This window comes from Plecotus auritus (genome assembly GCF_963455305.1).
Source record: "Plecotus auritus genome assembly, chromosome: 8".
Lineage (NCBI taxonomy): Eukaryota > Metazoa > Chordata > Mammalia > Chiroptera > Vespertilionidae > Plecotus > Plecotus auritus.
The window spans coordinates 78,960,514-78,975,728 of record NC_137782.1 but is presented as its reverse complement, the minus strand read 5'-3'; the positions used below and the strand labels follow the sequence as shown (position 1 = coordinate 78,975,728).

The following is a 15,215-nucleotide window of genomic DNA, read 5'->3' as shown; positions in this document are numbered from 1 at the left end:
AGTTTGTTGGAATAGAGTTGTTCATAGTATTTTTTAACAATCCTTTGTATTTCGGTGGGGTCTGTTGTTATTTCACCTCTTTCATTTCTGATTTTGTTTATTTGGGTCCCCTCTCTTTGCTTCTTGGTAAGCCTGGCTAAAGGTTCATCAATCTTGTTTATCCTTTCAAAGAACCAGCTCTTGGTTTTGTTTATCTTTTGTATTGTTTTTTTTCGTCTCAATGTCGTTTATCTCTGCCCTGATCTTTATTATTTCCTTCCTTCTGCTTACACTGGGCTTTTCTTGTTGCTCTCTTTCTAACTCTTTGAGTTGTAGGGTTAGGTAATTTATTTCCATTGTTTCTTATTTTTTGCAGTAGGCTTGTAGAGCTATGAACTTCCCTCTCAAGGCTGCTTTTGCTGTGTCCCATAGATTTTGGATTGTTGTGTTTTCATTGTCATTTGTTGCCATGATTTTTTTTTTATTTCTTCCTTGATCTCTCTGGTAACCCAGTCATTGTTTAATAGCATGCTGTTTAGTCTCCATGTGTTTGATTTTTTTGGATTGTTTTTATTGTAGTTGATTTCCAGTTTTATGCCACTATGATCTGAGAAGATGCTTGATATGATTTCTATCTTCTTGAATTTGAAGAGACTTTGCCTATGACCCAACATATGGTCTATCTTTGAAAATGACCCATGTGCACTTGAGAAGAATGTATATTCTGTCGCTTTGGGGTGAAATGTTCTGAAGATGTCAATTAATTCCATCTGGTCTAATGGGTCATTTAGGATTGATATTTCTTTGCTGATTTTTTGTTTAGAGGATTTGTCCAATGGTGATAGTGGGGTATTAAAGTCTCCTACTATGACTGTATTGCTGTCAGTCTCTCCTTTGATAGCCTCCAGGAGGTTTTTTTTATGTATTTGGGTGCTCCTGTATTGGGTGCGTATATGTTTACCAGAGTTACTTGTTCATGTCGAATTGCTCCCTTTAGTATTATGAAGTGGCCTTCCTTATCTCTTGTTATGTCCTTCACTTTGAAATCTAATTTTTCAGATATAAGTATTGCTACCCCAGCTTTTTTTTCATTTCCATTCACCTGAAAAACCTTTTTCCATCCCTTCACCCTCAGTCTGTGTGCGTCTTTTTTTCTGAGGTGGGTTTCTTGTAGACAGCAGATATATGGGTCGTGTTTTCTTATCCAGTCCGTTACCCTATGTCTTTTGATTGGGGCATTTAATCCATTTACATTTAAAGTTATTATTGATAGGTACTTATTTGTTGCCATTTTTATTCCTTACCCCTGTGTTCCTTCTTCGCTTCATATTTCTTTTTTCTTCTTCTTCTTTTTTTTTTTTTTTACAGCAGTCCCTTTAGCATTTTTTGCATTGCTGGTTTGGTGGTAATAAATTCCCTTAGTCCTTTTTTGTCTGTGAAGCTCCTGATTTCACCTTCAATTTTGATTGATAGCCTTGCTGGGTACAGTATTCTTGGATTCAGACCCTTCCTTTGCATGACTTTGTATATTTCATTCCATTCCCTTCTGGCCTGATGAGTTTCTGTTGAGAAATCAGTTGCTAGTCTGATGGGGGTTCCTTTGTAGGTAACTTTCTGTCTGTCTCTGGCTGCTTTTAAGATTCTTACTTTGTCATTGGTGTTTGCCAATTTAATTATAATGTGCCTTGGCATTGGTCTTTTGGGGTTCATTTTGCTTGGGACTCTGTGAGATTCTTGGATTTGTGTGGGTTTTTTCTTCCCTATATCAGGGAAGTTTTCTGTCATTATTTCTTCAAACAGGTTTTCTATTCCTTGCTCAGTTTCCTATCCTTCTGGGACCCCTATTATGTGGATGCTGTTTTGTTTCGTGTTGTCCCAAAGTTCCCTTAGGCTCTCCTCCTGCTTTTTAATTTTTTTTTTCTAGAAGCTGCTCTACTTGGGTATTTTTTCCTACCTTGTCTTCTAGCTCACTGATGCTGTCTTCTGCTTCTTCTAGACTACTCTTGATGCTTTCTATTGAGTTCTTTACAGCAGTGATGTCATTTTTCATTTCTTCTTGGTTCTTTTTCATTTCCTCTTGGTTCCTACTCATATTGTCGAATTTGTCTTCCATTCTTTTCAGCCACCTTATGACCATTTCTCTGAATTCTTTCTCTGGCAAGTTGCTTGCCTCCATTTTATTTACTTCCTTTTCTGGTGATGCCTGCTTTTCTTTCATATGCAGGCTGTTTCTTTGTCTCCCCATGGTCTCTCTTCTCCAGGTGTCTGGTTATGTAGTTCTCTCTCTCCTTATCCTAGGTGAAATCTGACCTTTCCCTGGTGAAGTGTAAAGCTCCTCTGAATCCGCGTGTTTGCGCCAATTGGGGACCGGTGCTATGGGGTTCCCAAGCTAATATCTTTTTAAAGTATGATACTTTGTAAAACACTGTGTAATATGAAGTGAGAATTCTTGTGATTCGTCCACAATGTGTTAGTGTGGTTGCACAGAATTATCTGAGATAACTTTTAATCATGTAACAGTTTTGTTTGAGATATAACTAATAAATAATAAAATGTGTTAGCTTATAAATGTTTAACTGATGCATTTGGATTATTCTAAACAATCATATTCCCTCCAGCCAAAGTAAAATAAAGAACCATTTTGTCACTCCAGAAAGTCACCTTATGCTTCTTTCCAGCCAATTGTTCTCTTCCCTGGACAATTTTAACTTCTATCACAGTAAATTAAATTAGTTTTTCCTATGCGTTGTATACTGTCTTGGGTCTGGCTTTTGCTCAATATAATGTTGGTGAAATCCAATTTTATTGCTGTAGAAGTTTATTCTTTTTTTTAAATCACTGAATGGTATGCCACTACATGAATATACAACAATGTATTTACCTATAATGCTGTTGATGGGCATTTAAATTGTTTCCAGTTTGGCATCATTTTTTCTAAGGCTTCTATGAAAATTCTTGTACAATTCTCTTTCTGAACATATTCCTTCATTGCTTTTGGGTAAATATTTTTAAGAGTGAAATTATTGGATCGTAGGATATATAGAATATATATTGTATCAGAAGCTGTCCAACAGTTATTATATCATTTTATATTTCAACCAGAAATGCATCAAAAAGCTTCTTGAGTAGCACTTAGAAATTAGAGATGTCTGCCCTACATTTCACTCAGACATACTATTGAAAATGCTCTAAACATTTGTGAATAGAGTTTTTCACACTTATGGTCTATTTAGGCAAATATTAATTAGCAATCTCAGAAAAGATCCTGATGCTAATAATAAGCACATGGATTTGTAAGACTGTATATTTCTTACACTTCAAGTTTCTTTCCCATTCATTAATTCAACAATTTTTAAAATCTTTATTGTTGAAAGTATTACAGATGTCCCCTTTTTTTGCCCCTTACACCTGTTTCTCGCTCTGCCCCAGGCTTTCACTACCCTATTGTCTGTGTTTATGAGCAATAGATATATGCATATAACATTTTTAATTTCTTCCCATTCCCTCTGAGACTCAGTCTGTTCCATGTTTCTATGCCTTGGGTTCTATTTTATTCATCAGTTTATTGTGTTCATTAGATTGCACGTATGGGCGAGATCATGTGACATTTGTCTTTCTCTGACTGCATTATTTTGCCTTGCATAATCATCTCCAAGTCCTTCCATGCAGTCTCAAAGAGTAATAAATCCTTCTCTTTTTACAGCTGCATAGTATCCCATTGTGTAAATGTACCGTTTTATTTTATCCATTCATCTACTGATAGGCACTTGGGCTGTTTCCAATCCTACCTATTGTATAATAACACTTTATGAATATAGAGGTATATATATATATATTCTTTCTGATTGGTGTTTTGTGATTCGTAGGATGTATTCCTAGAAGTGAGATCACTGGATCAAATGGCAGTTCCATTTTTAATTTTTTGAGGAAACTCCACACTGTTTCCATCATGGCTTCACCAGTCTGCATTCCCACCAGCAGTGCACTAGTGTTCACTTTTCTTCACATCCTCACTAATACTTGTTGTTTGTTGGTTTATTGATAGTAGACATTCTGGCAGGTGTGAGATGATACCTCATTGTAGTTTTAATTTGCATCTCCTTAATAATTAGTGACCTTGACCATTTTTTTCTTATGTCTATTGGCCAACTGTATGTCCTCTTTGGAGAAGTCTCTATTCAGGTCCCTTGCACATATTTTAACTGGATTGTTTGTCTTCCTTTTGTTGAGTTGTATTAGTACTTTATTTTGGAAATTAACCCCTTATCAGATGAATCATTGGCTAATATGTTCTCCCATACAGTGGGTTCCCTTTTCATTTTGATGGATTCTTTTGATGTTTGTTTTAATCCTCACCCAAGGATATGTTTATTGATTTTAGGGAGAAAGAAAGAGAGAATGAGAGAGAGAGAGAAAGAGAGAGAGAGGGAGGGAGAGAGACATTGATGTGAGAGAGAAACATTAATCCATTACCTCCCATAGTGATCCCACTGGGGATCAAACCTGCAACCTAGGTATGTTTCTTGACCAGAAATCAAACCCGCACCTTTTTTTTTTGTACGTAATGATGCTCCAACCAACTGAGCCACCCAGGTAGGGCCATCTGGCTTTAAAAATCTTTCTATATAAAATCTTAATATGCAAATAGACCAAATGGTGGAACAACTGAACAACTGGTTGCTATGACATGCACCGACCACCAGGGGACGCATGCGGAATATGGCGGACATAGGCAGCAGGCAGCAGAGTGCAGAACATGGCAGGTATTGGCCACGGCGGGATGGTGGAGCAGGTGAACGGGGATGCCAGACCAAGGTGGGGCGCTGGTCACTGTCATCGGGATGAGCCTCTGGTGGTTACTGAAAATACTTTGCTCCCGCAAGCCGTGTTCCCACCTGGCACTTGCACCTGCTGCTGGCGCTGGACCTGCTCACACCTGCTACTGGCACCGGAGCCACCGCTTGCACCTGCTGCCGGCCCGGATAACTTCACTTGGCGCAGTCAGTGGGTGCGAGCAGCAGCTGCCAGCCCCGATCACCCCTGAAGGCTTCTCCATGTCCCCTTGCTCCTGAGGGGTGATCAGGCAGCAGCTGCCTCTTGCACCCACTGATGGCACTGGCCCCGATCTCTCCGCACCGTCAGTGGGTGCGAGCGGCTCCCGTGCCATCAGCGCATGGGAACAGAGGTGGCAGGAGAGGGGCTGCCGGCACACAGGGAACTGGGGGTCACAGTGGGAGAGGCCGGGCAGGGGCATGGAGGATGGGCTGAGACTCTCCCCTGTGCCCACTGCAGCCTCGCGGTCCACAGTTCCTTTCAAGGTGCATGAATTCATGCACTTGGCCCTAGTCTATATATATAAAAGGCTAAGTGACCGACCGTATGTCCATCTGACCATCTGACTGACTGACTGGCCATTATATATGATGTGCATTGGCAATTTAAAAATAAACGTTGACTCGCGCATACACAATATTTGTCCCTGTCTGACACTGGCCTCCCATTTAAATTAATTTGAAGACAGTTTCCTGTGATGCCAGCATTTGCCATGACTATTTATAAATCACAAGAACAAACTCTAGACAGAGTAGGAATATTCCTACCTGAACCCGTTTTCAGACATGGCCAGTTATATGTTGCTTTCTCTCAAGTTCAAAGAGCGTGTGACGTTAAAGTTAAAGTCGTAAATACTTCATCACAAGGGAAATTAGTCAAGTACTCTGAAAGTGTTTTTACTCTTAATGTGGTATACAGGGAGATATTAGAATAAGTTTAATCAATTTATCAGTCATTGTTTTTAACAATGTTGTTTTTATATCATGTTTTTTGTTGTTTCTATATCATGTTTTTGTTGTTTTTATATCATGTCTTTGTTGTTGTTATATCATGTTGTTATTGTTTATTTATTACTCAATTTATATGTTATTTTCATATACATTTTACTAATTTTCTTTCATCCCTGACACTTCTATTATAGAGAAAGGGCGAATAGCGATACTAAAATATTTCTTCTAATTAATTTCCTTTCAATGTGTACGAATCTATGCACTGGGCCACCAGTGATATATAATTTACATACCATAAAATTTACCCTTTAAAAATTGCTCAATACACTGCTCTTCAGGATAATACCAAAGTCGTGCAAACTCCACCACTACTTAGTTCCAGAACATTTCATCATCTCTAAGGAACCCTGTACCCCTGGCAATCTAGGGTGTATTGCCCTACAGTGACTTCTAGGCTGCTGGTTTTCACTGTGATCATGGTTGTTATTTTTCATGACTACCATAAAGCTGGGGAGTGGGAGATGGGCACAGGACAAGGTGAAACACAGCAAAGCTCTCTATTCTTACCAAGATTCAGACATTTTTCTTGAGTAAAGACTCTAGTTTCATTTATCTTGTTGCAAGGCTTTGGTTAATTTTCAGAGCTCTGAAAAGTTTATTTTTATTTTTTGGGGGCCAGTGTTTTTATGGCTTTTATGGAGGAGAGAATTTTTTACTTACATCATTATTCCTAGTGATGTCCTGTCACTTCAACCACCTTTTCAACATAACCACAGGAGTACATGGGCTTTGCAATTAGAAGTTCTACAGAACAATTCTGGCTTAGTCATCTGTCAGCGGGTAAGCTTGTGGAAAGTTACTTAACCTCTCTGTCAAATAAAGTCCCACTGCAGAATGTGGTGGCTGGGGGAGGGGCGGTGAGGGAGGACATTAGGTGATATAGAAGATTGCAGAGCAAATTCTAAGAGATTAGCACATAATACCATCATGAACTGACCTTTTCTTCTGGATCTCAAGACTTTGAATATGTGATTACTTCTTCTTGATCCTCATGGCTCCCAAACTTGGAACTTCTCTTTTTATCTTCTGTGATAACCAGACTTTAGGATGGCACCACGATTCCTGACCCTAGTGCTCATGCCTTTGTATATCATCTCCCTGTGAATGTGGTGGGAACTGCGACTTGCTTCTAACCAATAGAATATGGCAAAGTGATGTGATGTTACTCCCAGGATGTCTTGCTACAAGACTTGCTCTTTTTCTCCATTGCTGGTTTTGAAGAAACAAGCTTTCATGTTGTGCAGTGTGGACTAAGGAAAGGGCCATATGGCAAGAAATCTCTAGAAACAGAGGGTGGCCTTCAGCCAACAGCCTTGTTTTATAGCTGCAAGGAAATGAATTCTGCCAACAACTTGAGTGGATTTGGAAGCAGATCCATCATTAGTGAATGACTTTTACAAGAACCCCCAAATCCCTGTAGAATAGACAGATAATCCCTCCCTTGAAAAAAAAAGGCTCTGAGATGGTAAGGTTGCCTGATTTCTGATGCTCAAATATGAAAAAGGCACCAGAAAACAGTAAGGCATCTACACTGTGTGCCTGCAGGAGAAATAGTGAGAACTTAAGAGACAATCTTGTACTTCATGGAGGAATCACAAAGCTCCCCACTACCACACCCTGCAGTTGGGCAGCAATTTATCTGATTCCCAGCCCTCCCATAGCACCTGGTGCAGGGTCTTCAGCCAGATGCGGCGAGGCCTGGCTGCAGGAGTAGCAAGTGACCTTATCCCATGTGATTCTCTGCAGTGCCAGGGAACATCAAACACACATCTCCCAGCAGCGCAGGCACCAACAGGCACCTGCTTATGCTTTCCCCAAGCCAGTGTAAAGAAGCCCACACCTAGGAATTCATCACTACACCTGTCTGGAGGATACTGGCTCTCTCCAGCTGCCTGGCACATGACTGCCTCTGGGTCTCACAAACAATATACCTCTGGGGAGGCCAGCTGTGCTCTAGCAAATGATAAAGAGTCCCTGAAGGAGGTAGAGATGAATGAATTTGAGGAGCCATTATCCCGGCTGCTCTAGTTTCAGCATTCCTGCTGCCAGCTCTACTGTCTGCATCTCCTCACTCGCAGGCACAGCTCCAGATGGGCTTCATCCCACAGCAGGTGCCATTCCATACTTTCCCTGCATTGCACTCTGGATCCCATTACCTGGTAAGTTAGCGTTGAAGCCGGTACAATTATATGTCAGTTTGCCATGAGGTTGACAGGGGCCCCCTCAGGACTGTTGATTGTTGTATGCAACGAGACAGGGATGCTGTGAGCCAGCCCTGAGCATTCTTGAGGCTTTGGAGGTAGCACAGGGCCTGCCATGCCTTTATGATGCCTTCATGATGCCTTAACAGCAAGAACTAGGGACAGCCTTGACTCCCCTATTATTTTGTTTCAAAGTCTGGGAGTGAGAATGAGTTTATTTTTTTCTGGTGAGAATATCCATATTTTTCATTACAATTTCTAATTTATAGTCACTACGATTTTTCCCCAGGTACTTTCCTAAGCACTTAACATACATTTATGCTGTTTAATTCTTATAATAACCCATTTTACAAGTGAACAAATTGAGGCTGATGATGTAAAATTACTTGTTCAAAGTTGTACACTAAAGAAGCAGGAGAGCAAGGAGTTAAGCTCGGTTTGTACCTTCACGGTGTCTGTGATCCAAAAAAGGTTGTGATGACTTGTTTGAATGAGTCCATATGGAGATGACATTACTTCCCCCTTCCTGGAAGCTCAAAACATGGTTCTCACTCATGAGGTGGTTGTAGCTATTCTCTCCACCAGTGTGATACATGACATGACCTTTACAAAAGACTTGCTCTAGGACATACTGTTGTATTTTCACTAGTAAAGCTTCCATTCTCTCTCCTTCCCTCCCTCCCTTTCCTTTTTTCCTTTTTAGTGCTTAATGTAGTAATGGAAAGTACATAGCTTAATAAAATTTTCCCTACATAAATATGGAAGTAGCTACTACTCAGATTATGGTATAGAACAGAAATCAGCAGACTTCTTTTCTGTAGAGGGCCAGGTAATAAATAATTTAGGCTTTGCAGGCCATACAGTCTTTGTTGCAACATTCAACTCTGCCACTGAAGTTTGAAAACAGCTGTTGGCCATAAGTAAATAATGGGTATGGCTGTGTTCCGATAAAACTTTATTTATAAGGTCAGGCACTGGGTCAGATTTGGCCCATGGCCATAGCTTGCTAAATCTTGATATGGAATATTCCCAGCACCTCAGATTGCTCCCTTTTATCCTTTCATAATCAACAGTAATGCTCCCCACCCATCTGGAGGTAACCACTATTTTGACATCTGTCACTATATACTAGTACAGTGGTCGGCAAACTCATTAGTCAACAGAGCCAAATATCAACAGTACAACGATTGAAATTTCTTTTGAGAGCCAAATTTTTTAAACTTAAACTTCTTCTAACGCCACTTCTTCAAAATAGACTCGCCCAGGCCATGGTATTTTGTGGAAGAGCCACACTCAAGGGGCCAAAGAGCTGCATGTGGCTCGCGAGCCACAGTTTGCCGACCACTGTACTAGTATATATACTATGGGCCCAGTGCATGGATTCGTGCACCTTGAAAGGAACTGTGGGCCGCAAGGCTGTGGTGGGCACAGAGTGGATCTCAGCCCATCCTCTGTGCCCCCGCCTGGCCCCTCCATCCGTGTCCCCTGGTCCCCTGTCTGCCAGCAACCCCACTCCCACTGCTGCTGTTCCCATGCGCTGATGCCACCGGCCCCGCTTGCATCTGCTGATGACACAGAGTGATTGGGGCCCGCGCCAGCAGTAGGTGCGAGCAGGGCCAGTGCCATCAGCAGGTGCGAGCAGCAGCTCCAGCACCGGTAGCGGGTGCAAGCGGGGCCGGCACTGGCAGCAGGTGCGAGAGCCAGGCGGGACCGCAGGAGTAAAGAATTTCAAGTAACAACCAGAGGCTTGCCCCAATGACAGCAACAGGTGCCCCCTCTCACCTGCTCCACCATCCTGCCGTGGTCAACGCCCGCCATGTTCCGTACATGCCCCCTGGTGGTCAGTACACATCATAGCGACCGGTTGTTTAGTTGTTCCACCATTAGGTCTATTTGCATATTAGCCTTTTATTATATAGCATATCCTATATAATAAAGAGGTAATATGCAAATTGACCCTCACACTGTCACACAAGCTGGCTGCCCCCATATAGTCAAAGATGGCTGCCACAAGATGACGGGCAGGGGAGGGTAGTTGTGGGTGATCAGGCCAGCAGGGGAGGGCAGTTAGGGGTAACCAGGCCGGCAGGAGAGGGCAGTTGGGGGCAACCAGGCCTGCAGGGGAGGGCAGTTGGGGGCAACCAGGCCAGCAGAGGAGGGCAGTTGGGGGCAATCGGGCTGGCAAGGGAGGGCAGTTGGGGGTTACTGGGCCAGCAGGGGAGGGCAGTTGGGGGGTGACCAGGCCAGCAAGGGAGGGCAGTTGGGGGCAATTGGGCCAGCAGGGGAGCAATTAGGCGTTGATCAGGCTGGCAGGGGAGTGGTTAGGGGGTGATCAGGCTGGCAGGTAGGCAAGTGGTTAGGAGATACCAGTCCTGGATTGTGAGAGGAATGTCCGACTGCCGGTTTAGGCCCGATCCCTGTGGATCGGGTCTAAACCGGCAGTCGGACATCCCCTGAGGGGTCCCAGATTGGAGATGGTACAGGCTGGGCTGAGGTACACCCCCCCAGTGCACGAATTTCATGCACCGGGCCTCTAATATATATATATATATATATATATATATATATATATATATATATATATATATATATGCATGCTGTATATTCCTCCCTTGAACTTCATGGAAATGGAATTATACATTACATATTCCTTTGTATCTTGTTTTTTTAAATATATATATATATATATATATATATATATATATATATATATATATATTTCAGAGAGAAAGGGAGAGGGAGAGAGAGATAGACACATCATTGATGACTGAGAATCATCCATACACTGCCTCCTGCATGCTGCACACTGGGGATAGAGCCCGCAACCCGGGCATGTGTCCCGACTGGGAATTGAATTTTGACCTCCTGGTTCATAAGTCAACATTCAACCACTGAGCCACACCGGCTGGGCTTTTTTTTTTTTTCTTAACAGCATGTATGTGTGATTTATCCATTTTATTACATGTAACAGTAGTTAATTTATATTTATTATTATTGCTTTGTAGGATTTCATTGCAAGAAAATACTATAATTTATTCATCATTATTCCTGTTAATGGAAATTTGGATTGTTTTGGGCTATTATGAATACTCCTGAAGTGAAAAAGTCTTTAGTTCTTTTTTAGGGGTCTATAAAAAGGCAAAAAATACCCTGGCAATATCTTGACTGGTCACCATGCCCATTAATTTAATAAATTTATCTCATGCACACTTTGAGAATATGCACCTAAATAGATGCAGGGTTTCCATACTCTTGTTTGGAAAGGGTAAAGACACATGTTCAGTGACTATTTATCAAGTGCCTGCTGAGTACAAGGCGAGGGACTTGGAACCCAAAGGACTTGCTCTCCACCTGGAATATCTGTGCCTTGGCTGTGACAGGTAACCTCCCTGAGTCTCTTTCCTCACCTGTGAAATGGTGGAGGACAATATGTAAGAATAAAAATGCCTGTGAACTATAAATTGGCATTCACATGTAAGGTGGTAGCATTGTTATAAATACATATATATAAATCATGGTCCCTGTCATCAAAGAGTGCCCAGTGTAGAAAAAAATAACTCCCACAAAATGTGGTATGTGATCATGTCAAACAAACCCCGAGGAGGCTTTGTGCTTGGACCAACCACAGTGTAATAGCGATGGTGAGAATGGCTGGGCTACCAGATAGAGCCAAAGGATTTGCTGATGGACTGAATATGGTGTGTGAGAGAAAAGAATAAAAAATAATTCCCAGGGTTTTTTTTTGCCCAAGTCGTAAGACAAATAGAGTTGTTATTAATTGGTGTAGATCAGTAGGGGGAGGCTTGTTCTGGGCTTTACTGTGAGGATGGCCAGGATTCATTTAAGAGGGGGATATAGAGAATTCTCATTGGGAAGTCCATTTCATACAAAGAGGAATTGAGTAGACCTTTGGGGAGTCAGTTGGTCAAAGCTGAATATGTAGGGAAAATGAACAACAAACTGCATGAAAAATGGTGGCAGATTTTGTGGACCAAGCTGACAAACATGGCGGTTGTCCTATGTGCACAGGAAGACAACTGGAGGTTTTTAAGTCAGAAGATTTTAGAGCCTCAGGAATAAATCAATGAGGACTTAAAACTTTTTACTGAATCTTTTCTTCAGGCCCATTTGTTTAGTGATTTATTCTTTGAGAGGCATCCAACAATATTCTTAAAAATATTGAGAATAAAAGCAAGTCATTACTACTGTGTTGATTCTCATTTGTCCAATATCTCATATGTCCCATAACCACAGCAGGAATTTGGAGGGTCATATTGGTGGTTGTAGGAACTAAAGTGGGGAGGCAAATGATGCCATGCTTAATTTACAGAAACATGCATTTCCTCCAATTATTCAAGAATCAAGGGCATCCAAGGAAGGCCAACCACAGAGAATATATAAAGCAAAATAAAATGTAAGTCATGATGCTGGGAGGCCTGCTTATGTTCTTATCCAAGCTACCCATTGAGTTATCTTGGGCAAATTATCCACTGAGTTTATTCAGGTTAGCCTTCATCTTCAAAAACAAGTGGTTGTCCTTTCCTGACATTTTTCCAGGCCTATAATAAAAATATAATACAATGATGTAAGTCAAACACCTTATATATTGCAATTTTAAGTCTCCTTGTCAGTGCAATGAATTAGGGGAGCAGGCTTATTCTGCTTCTAGTTCCTGCTCATTTCCCATAGATCCAACCAGTCTGGGTTTTCAGACTCTTATATGCAATTGATGGCTTATAATTCTGCAGGCTACTGTTAGCACAAGGCTGGAATAGGCAGAGCAGAGAGGGGATACCCCAAAGACTCACCTTAGAGGGAGGCACTAATGTAACAGTGGCTTCCTTTCTGTGGATAGAAACGGGCAGTTTAGAATCTGACGTTCATTAGGATTCTCACATGAGAAACTTGAATGGTCCCAGAGCGTAAAATTTTACCTTCCAAGCTATTAGCCAGTCATGGTTATTTCTTCAAAGTTCTCTGCGAGTCAGGAAAACTTTAGAACAGTGGTCGGCAAACCGCGGCTCACGAGCCACATGTGGCTTTTTGGCCCCTTTAGTGTGGCTTTTTCACAAAATACCACAGCCTGGGTGAGTCTATTTTGAAGAAGTGGCGTTAGAAGAAGTTTAAGTTTAAAAAATTTGGCTCTCAAAAGAAATTTCAATCATTGTACTGTTGATATTTGGCTCTGTTGACTAATGAGTTTGCCGACCACTGCTTTAGAAGGCTGGCTATGATGCGGGAAGCCACCCACTGCTGATACTATCATGAGAGTGCACCAAGGAATGTGGGAGGCCGATGGACCTTGGGCATTAGCAGGGCTGATGCTAAGAACCAAGTGTTGAGATAGTGGTGGCTCTAGGCAATTGCTTAACCTGATAATCCTTTTACTATTTATCAAACTTTACCTTTGATATGCCTGTATGCATTGCTAAAGGGAAAATGTGTATTCAAGTAAATAAAAAGCAGACCAGCCAGAGGTCAGTGTGCTTTTCATGAAAGAGATACCCTCTGGCCCCCAAATGCCTTCTAAATTCATATTTCTTGTATAGCATTTTCATGTGTGTGTCGGCCCCTCCTTCAGATCCTAAACTCCACCACAAAGGTCATGGCACTATGACATCTTGGAAAATGAGGGAATATACTCTCTTTTCTGTTTTCAGAGTGTCCTGTAATACCCTCAGGCAGGCCTACAGCATCCTTTAATGCTTTCAGAAGACCCATAGCTATTTGGACTGCCATGGATCCCAGATGCTCACCTGCCCCAATTTGGAAGAGGCCTGAGGGCAGAGCTGGTCTTTTTTATTGCCTTCACCCTTGGGCTTCCATGGTCCTTGGGGAAGAACATTCTGGAAGCAGACAGATCTGCCTGTGGCAATGAATGCATAGTAATTTCTATCCCCTTTAATAAATCACCTGATGCCTCATAATTGAAAAGGAATCTGACAAATCATTAAAAAAGAAACAAACATTTAGTGGATTACGGGAATGGGTAGTTGTAAAATAGATTGTTAAGAACCTAAAAACTGGCTTTGGATGAAATTGGGTTCATATCCCAGTTCTACCATCTATAGAACAGAGGCAACCTTGGACAAGTGACTTCACTGTCTGAGCCTTATTTCCCTCGTCTTTCCCTTGTGAAGTGGACATAATAACACCTGCCTGCTGGATTAATGTGTGGATCATATTAACAAAATTAAAATGATTCCAATTATGCTTACTACATGGTAGACCATCAAAGGTAGTATTTTAATAATGAAGAGGGAAACAAGAACTCCAGGTCAGGTCCCACAAAAATTAGCTGAAGTGAGGGGTATATTTAAACTATGCTAGAAAATCAAAGTCATCAGCTATGGTAAGTTGTTGGAATAATTGACCCTGATTTGTTCATGCCTCTTTGTATGCACACCTATGGATCATGCCTTCCCATACTGACCCTAGGTTTGGCCATGTAACTTGCATTGACTAATGGGACAAAAGCAAACTATGCAAATTGAGACTTGAAAAGTGCTTGTGCACTAACACTTGCTCCCTCCTATAGCTGTTGGAGCCCTGCTGCTGTAAACAAGCCTGAACTAGCCTGCTGGAGGTTGAGAGGAACAAGAGACATGAAAAGATGAGCTGTTTCAGCAGAGGTCATCCTAAATCAAACAAATCCCAGGTGACCTGGCAGCTGACTTCATATGCATGAGTGAGCCCAGCAGAAGAACCAGCTAACTGAGCCCAGCTCAAATTGGCAACCCATGGAATGATGAGCTAAATAAATGGTTTTGTTCAGCCACAGAGTTTTAGGTGGATTATTTTGTAGCTATAGATAATTCACATACTAACTGTCTGGAGATTGAGAGTTTGAGTGAAATGTTAGGAAGAACTGGTTTGGGTATTTTTATTTTTGAGTCCAGGAAGGCAAGGAGTTCTTTCGTCTGCAGAACAGAATTTTACTGACCTAGCAACTTGGGCCTCACTGGGACACAGAGGAATGCATCAAAGACCTCTGGTAGAAATTTCTGCCTGCATTTAGTGAACTGCTCAGCCTACAGTCTCAGCATTCATACACATTCCATGAAACTTTATGAAGCCTTATTCATCAGCACCAGCCTGCAGCAGAAATCCTAGATAGAATAATTGATTTGTACTGAGCTGGCTGTAATCAATAAAGCACTGCTCATAGGAGATCATCATTTCAGACCTACTT

The 15,215-nt window shown here is 41.6% G+C and overlaps 1 protein-coding gene across 1 annotated transcript in view; it reads left to right on the top strand.

Annotated features, from left to right (window-relative positions):
* The window catches only part of KIF16B (kinesin family member 16B), a gene marked incomplete at its 3' end in the record, with an annotated part of 439,094 nt that extends 424,292 nt beyond the window's left edge, over positions 1 to 14,802 (top strand). Inside the window, exon 27 of the mRNA XM_080683869.1 lies at positions 14,562 to 14,802. Within this exon, the coding sequence (XP_080539995.1) occupies positions 14,562 to 14,594 (33 nt within the window). The remainder of the gene's footprint in view (positions 1 to 14,561) is intronic.
* Positions 14,803 to 15,215: the final 413 nt, after the last annotated feature.